The sequence below is a fragment of the Cucurbita pepo genome, chromosome 14 (assembly GCF_057944985.1).
Source record: "Cucurbita pepo subsp. pepo isolate OVF chromosome 14, ASM5794498v1, whole genome shotgun sequence".
Classification (NCBI taxonomy): domain Eukaryota; kingdom Viridiplantae; phylum Streptophyta; class Magnoliopsida; order Cucurbitales; family Cucurbitaceae; genus Cucurbita; species Cucurbita pepo.
Window position 1 is genome coordinate 6,998,083 of NC_141811.1, and position 7,405 is coordinate 7,005,487.

Consider the following 7,405-nt stretch of genomic DNA (forward strand, 5'->3'; position numbering starts at 1 on the left):
TAATTGTGAGCATTTATGTTGATGATCTATTGTTCACTAGTAATGATGAGGAGTTGTTGAATGAGTTTAAGCGCTCCATGATGGATGAATTCGACATGACCGATTTGGGGAAGATGAGATATTTTCTTGGCATTAAAGTGATGCAGAAGGCTGACGGCATCTTTATATGTCAAAGAAAATATGCTGCTGAGTTGATCGAGAGGTTTGGGATGCAAAATTACAACTCTGTTTGCAATCCGATAGTCCCTGGACAGCAAATTGGCTGAGATGAAGCTGGTGTGAAGGTCAATTCAACACTATATAAGCAAATGGTGGGTAGCTTAATGTATCTCACAACCACACGACCTGACTTGATGTTTGTGGTAAGTCTTATTAGTCGTTTTATGGCAAATCCTACTGAGTTGCACTTTGCTACTGCAAAAAGAATCATGAGGTACTTGAAGGGAACTCTGGAATTTGGGATATGGTATCAACGTGAAGGGAAGAGTGAACTCTTAGGCTACACTGACAGTAACTATGCAGGAGATGTGGATGACAGTAGGAGCACTTCAGCCTATGTTTTCTTAATGAGTGGAGGAGTTGTGGCATGGTCCTCAAGGAAGCAACCAATCGTCACGTTGTCAACAACTGAAGCAGAGTATGTAGCAGCAGCTACATGCGCCTGTCAAGCCATTTGGATGAAAGGATTTTGAAGGAAATCGGGCATGAACAAGATGAAGAGATGATTCTGTTTTGTGACAACACGTCCACTATCAAGTTATCAAAAAATGCAGTCATGCACGGAAAGTCAAAGCACATAAGGATTCGATATCATTTTCTCAGAGAATTGATAAAGGAACGTGTAATAAAATTGGTCTATTGCAGCACTCAGGAGCAGCTGGCCGACATAATGACAAAGTCTTTGAAGTTGGCATCATTTCAAAGGATTAGAGATGCGTTTGGGATGAGTGCTGTGAACTAAACTCTGGATCGAGTTCAGTTCAAGGGAGGGAGTGTTGAGGTAGCAAATTTCTAGTTAGTATTTTTCCTCGTTATTAGTTGAGTTTGTTAGTTAATTTTTCTTGTTTTTAATTTTGATGGATTTCTTCTATAAAAGGCATTATACCCTATAAATAAGAAATGATTATTTTTGGTACCTTTGCAAAGTTATTGAAATTTACAGTTAACATGGGGACCCAACCTAGCTAGTGCATGCAAGACTTGGGCAACATGATTTTTTATCATTCAAAATGATGGTAGAGAAGAAGATGACTATGGGATTACCTAAAAATATCATACACTCAAACCAATTATGTGAAATTGATCGATTACCCTACATGGTGAATCCTATAGTTGGGTGTTGATCACGCAGGTAGTCAGTACTTACCTTGCACGGAGGATTCAGCCTATGCAGGTAACCAGTGGAGTTGACATGTATGGGGGGTAGCGCCCCTTAACCTTGGGAAACTTCATGGCCTATGGGATGGGATCGTTGGCTAACCTCCCCCCTCCAATAGATGAAGAGTAGATTAGCACTTACCATGTCGTCCTCCCCTGAACTTTGGTTATCGGTTACTGCTCTGAAGGCTGAGTTAGTTACCCTAATATGTGAACAATAAGAGTAAATCTTTAAAGCCTAGATTAAATCTCGTGGTCACCTACTAGGTCAAGGATGTAATGAGAGTCTACAAGTAGGTTGCTTACTAGGTATATATATACTCAATCCTTTCTACATTTTCTTTTTAAGGTACTTGATGATTTTGGTCGACGCGAGGGGGTGCTCGGGAGCTCAGTAGTCACAGAGGAGTATCGACCTGAGGCGTCAGTCTAGTCCACATGTTTTGTAGTCGTCATTTCATTACATCATTTGTATATCGTCCCTGTTCCCACTTTAAATGAACAAAACATACCTATGTACTTACTTTCAATTTTATCTTGGTTTTATAAATGATGTTTGAATTGTTTAAAATTTGCGCAAAATTTTTTGGTAGCTTTCCATTTTCTTCTCATACATTCATCTGGCAGGACATTAGTCACATCCTATTTTTCGATGTCTCGAATTTTGGGATGTGACATATTGGTATCAGAGGAGTCAGATTTTAGGTCTTGTGGACATTTAGGATAAAGAGTCTTAAACCTTTGTGACTCAGCCCGTCGACATGCCCTGCCACCGCTTGGTAAGTTGTCTTAAATTGAATTGTAGATTGATTTGGTAAGTTTTCTGAATTTGAATCCTACGGTTAATGGTTTTGAATGGTTATTGTCCAATTGGAACATTTTCATGAGGTTTACAACTTTGAATAAAAGGAAACCAACAAAATCATATGTGCGCGAATTGAGGTCAAAATTACGGATGAAACGATCGAATCCTATTCGATTGGACTCACTAAAATGAACCAGTTTCAGTATTAAGCCTAGGGTTGACCTTTATTTATCCATTTTTCGAATTGATTTCGGTAGTATTAATGTACTCTTTTATCTTAGGAATAATCTAGACCGAAGTAGAGGCTAATTTCATTAGAAAATGAACATTTGAACGAGATAATGACTATTTGGATCAACCCATTTAAACATTACTTATAGGATGAGTATGTTTATGAATTGTTATTATATTTATATCTAATATATTATTGAAATCTGAACGAGTTGGACATATTAAAATACTTAATTGATGAGTTGTAAGTAGCTAACTAGAACTCCCCGTTCGAGTTAAGCTAATCAATTATGTCCGGTATATTATACTAGTTGGAGTGTATTAGTAAAACGTAGGCAAGTAGCAATGCATGAATTTTTTTTTTTTTTAAGTTCTACTTGTAGGACGAGTAAAGAATGATCCATAGAGATTCAATTATCTTAAATGAGTGGTTGATGACGGATGAAAGTATGTTTGTATGCTTATTATGATATTTAACCAAATATTATGTGCAATTGAATGATTTAAGAGAATGTTAGGAATTCGTGACTATGTTGATTTGCAAAATCTCCTTATGATATATATACGTTATTTTGTAAAGAAAATTAGGAATTCGCTAACTAATTCTAAAGAAAATTAGGAATTCGCCAACTAATTCTTAATTGTAAACTTGTTTTGATTGTTATTTTGTAAAGAAAATTAGGAATTCGCCAACTAATTCTTAATTGTAAACTTGTAGTATTATTGGTTATGGAGTCACTCCTCTATGATGATTGCACAACAATGCGAGAACTATTCAAGGGTTGCTCTTGATTGATGAGGTTCACATTTATACCATTTATAATTAGAGTTAGTTGAGGTTCGGTTCACATTTATACCATTTATAATTAGAGTTAGTATGGTTTGAGCCGTGATTTATAGTGTCATATGACTACCACTTGTAGAGATGATTAAGAGATCTCCAACTATTCTTTAATCGTGAACTTGCTCGAATAATGGTCTGTGATTGCCCTCCTATGCTACTTCATTATGCCTCAAGCATACCACGTTCCAGTTCCAACTTGCATCGATTTTAGTTTAAAGCCCAGATTAAGAACTTAATTACTTTCAATTTCTTTTTAATGTCGAGTTTCCTTGGGGATGATCTTTTATTTTTTTATGAAACTCTCGGTCAAACTTATTCTTTAGACAATCTTCTTTTAATTTGCATATTTGATGTATAGAACTTTCAGTAAAAAATAAGGTTCTACAACCCAACACAATTCTAACTTGACTGATGATTGACGAAGCACTAATTCAAAGAATAGGATTCTAAATTTAAATCTTAACCATTATCTATAAAATTATTTTTTAACATATCTAACGTTATTTTTACTCTATATTATGATGCAATAAGGAATAAAAAGAAATTACAAAGACCACCAAACTCCATTCTTTATACTGAAAGAAACGGGCCTTATGTTCAAATAAGACGTGCTCATAAGAGAAGAGGGAGTCCCTCAACAAGGCAAAAACTTAATGAAAACAATTGCTGAATCAAGAATATGTTCGATCATCAGACTAATTTTTACGAGACAGAAAAGGTCTAAAAACTCTTATTCTATGATGTTCATTTACCATTACGCATACCATGGGGTAGAACTCTAAGTTTGAGACAAGTCAATCAGCAGATCATCCTTACGTTCTGAGCACACCTACAAAGATACCCTGCAAGTAAATACAAGTTTTCTGTAAACCTTTACTCGTTAGATTAACTCTATCATAGAAGTCTTGAGATAGTGTTAGAGGAAAATAATTTCAACCCGACCAATTGGAAATATAAACCAAGAGTCTGTAGCCAAAGATTGAAAATGATCAGATGATTTAAAGCTTAATGATTTAGAGGATTACGCCCACCATACATTTCATCCCCCCACAACCCCCATTCATGCCAGTACAGAAACCTTGTTTTTCCACCAAATTTTTCCTGCTCTGAGGTCCTCAGAGAATAAATAAATAAATAAGTGTAACGGCCCAGATCCACCACTAGCAGATATTGTCCTTTTTGGGCTTTCCCTTTCGAGCTTCCCCTCAAGGCTTTAAAACGCGTCTGCTAGGGAAAGATTTCCACTCCCTAATAAAAGGTGTTTTGTTCTCCTCCCCAACCAATGTGGGGACATCACAATAAGGCTATAAGAAAAACTAAATGAATGAATCAACACCTAAAGTATATGGTGTTTGCCTTGCAGTTATGAAGAATTATTTGCAATAAGCCTTAACTATCGGACCAAAGCTGAACAGAACATATAAATTCATATATCCTAAAGTTCCAATCACAATGAAGCAACCATACCAAAAGTCAGTATGCCCCTCTTTCTACTTGTTCCATCCAGTGATTTTGTACATGCACAGATAAGCCCCACAACATGCCCAAGCTGAAAACTTTGACCATAACCATCACTGATTATTATTTTCTTAAAGAAATGTGTATACATCGACCAATTGAGCATTTGCACTAATTTCACAAGACTTCCTACCTAAAAGTACAACTCCAGGAATTGGTAAATTTGCATGATGTTAATATCTAAGACAAAGATTACTAAGTCATTCCAAATTGCAAAAGCATTCTATGGGTAAAAGCTCTCTGGCAAGCAACTACGCAAAGGCACACACCTTTAGAGCATGCTAAATGAGGCACAAGTGACAAGCAATATGAGATCCTTCTCACTTTTTCACATCACCCCTCTTACCTTGTTCTCACTTCAGATCTCTTGCTTATACATCCAAGTCCTATCTCCCTCCCGACTCAAACTGGAGGCACAATAATCCAATCGCACCCAAGTCTTTTTCTTCCCTCTACTACTGCGTCAGGTTGTTAACTCTTCCCATTCATTTCTTATCTTTTCTTTAATCTCTCTCTCATATCCAAACCATATTTCTTAGTATTCCTAATCTCTTGCACACCATTCAAAGAATACAGGGGGAATACAAAAGGAACACCCAAAGGAGGGGCACAATCATGCAAAACAAGGCCTTAAAGAAAATTACAAAAGTCTTAACATGCGGAAACGCAAAGAGAAAAATGGGGACCAAATCTCCCCTAGATATTTTTCATACTTTCATCATCTTCTAAGAAAACAACATGATTCAAAACAATCTTCAGCCATGATTACTTTTCACAAGCTCTCCATACTAACTCTATCAAGGAGTAATCTTAAGCCATGATTTCTTTTCAGCTCCCCTACACTTGGTATTTAGAAACAAGAATCTAAAGTACAGAATGTGTACCTTGTGCCTGGGGTTCATATCTTATGATGTTTGCCATTTTACTTATTTACAATATAAATATAATATACTGTAGTTCTTTTCTAGACTCTTGAACTGATATCGCTAGTTGATGAACATGGCAATCTGCTGCTTAATAAAAAAAAACATAAGAATAATAATAAAAAAAAATAGTCTTAGAGATAACACAAGGGGCTTGGCTTTCACTGATTCAACTTACAAAAAACTAAAATGTCATCTCGTGGACGAATTAAACACCTAATACTGCATTATTTTTCTTGGAAAAAATTTTAACGTCACATTCCATACATGACTTCTCCATTAGTTCAGACTCGTTGATAATGATATCACATTGGATTGTAATACTAAAAAGATAAGAAATCACAAGTTCACCCATAGTTCATTAAATCAAACCCAAACCAGACTAAAGCAAGAAACATATATCGCTTTATGATCAATAACGTGATAAGAGTTCATTACCTTACCAATTCATTCAACGATTCGAATTGAGAGCCAAAAGCATGTTCTGACCACCGGGCAAGTAGGCCACATTCGGCGACTTGGCGAGGGTGGATGCAATCTCCCTTGATGCTTCAATTCTCCTCAGCTCGATCAAACCCATACCAGCGGCCGACGTGGCATCAGAAATCAACTTAGCTGACTCGCTCTCACCCTCAGCCCTAATAATTGCGGCCCTTCTTTCTTGTTCAGCCTTTGCCACAACAAATTTTGACCTCTCAGCCTCTTGTTGCGCTACTTGCTTCTGCTCAACTGCCTTAGAGAACTCTGGGCTATAGGACAAATGAGTGATGGCAACGTCATCCAGCACAATGTTGAAGTCCTTCGCCCGCCGGACAAGGCTCTCACGCACAAGAGCCGAAACGTGAGGCCGCTCGGTCAAAAGCTGATCGGCGTTGAATTGGGCAACGACGGCCTTCAGAACCTCATTTCCAATAGAAGGGAGGACCTTCTCGTCGTACTCTAGACCTAGGGTTTTGAAAATATCGGGGAGACGAGAAATCTCAGGGCGAGAGAGAACACGTAGGCTCAGATTTACCATCTGAAGATCTTTGGTACCGGAAACAGATGAGAAAGTGTGTGGTCTGGTACGAATATCAAATATAAAGGGTTTTTGAAGCCATGGAATCAAGAAGTGTGTTCCCTCACCGACAGTGTCGTCAATTACACCCCGAAACCGATCGAAGAGGACAGCTCTTTCACCACCGTCAACGGTGTACAGGGAGGCATTCAGAACCGATGCGGCGGCCCCGAGACCGAAAGCAGCACGAGCAATATTGGTGAGAAATGACACAGCGGCTTGGCTGCTACCCATCCTGGAGAGGAAATTGTGATCCGATCTTGAACTGTTCGAGAATGGTCGATGGGAGAGGGATGGGAGACCGAGGGAGACGAAGAATCGAGATTAGAAAGGAGAGGAGACCGATGGGACAACGGCGCTGGGTGAAGCCCAAGGAAAGTAAAGGAAAGGAAATACGAGGGATTTAGGGTTTATTTAGGGTTTATTTAGGTGCATTCATCTACCTCGGTTCCGTCCGGTTTTGCCTGGATTTTCTAAACCAAAACTGAACCGAACCGACAATCCTCTGTTTTCCCTATATTCAAACCGATCCGTCAAATATTTTGCTGAAAACCGAACCAATCCACTGATCGGTTTTTTTTTTTTTAATTTTTTTAATTTTTTTAATTTTATATTTTAAGCATTACATTCTCGAGCTCTTTGAGTCTATT

General features: G+C 37.9%; 1 protein-coding gene and 1 pseudogene across 2 annotated transcripts; one reads left to right on the plus strand and one right to left on the minus strand.

The window, feature by feature from the left end:
• The first annotated feature begins 383 nt into the window (after positions 1-383).
• Positions 384-961, plus strand: LOC147789423 (secreted RxLR effector protein 161 pseudogene; annotated as a pseudogene).
• Positions 962-3,808: 2,847 nt separating this feature from the next.
• Positions 3,809-7,152, minus strand: LOC111783822 (prohibitin-3, mitochondrial). Of its 2 annotated transcripts, none has more exons than XM_023664663.2 (2): positions 6,142-7,152; positions 3,809-4,099 (listed from the first exon to the last, which is right to left on the minus strand). In XM_023664663.2, the coding sequence occupies exon 1, from the start codon at positions 6,987-6,989 to the stop codon at positions 6,150-6,152; it is 840 nt and encodes a 279-aa protein (XP_023520431.1). In that variant the 5' UTR covers positions 6,990-7,152; the 3' UTR covers positions 3,809-4,099; positions 6,142-6,149. The 2 variants fall into 2 exon arrangements, with proteins under 2 accessions (XP_023520431.1, XP_023520430.1); XM_023664662.2 differs by having other exon boundaries at positions 6,137-7,152.
• Between the last annotated feature and the right edge of the window lie 253 nt (positions 7,153-7,405).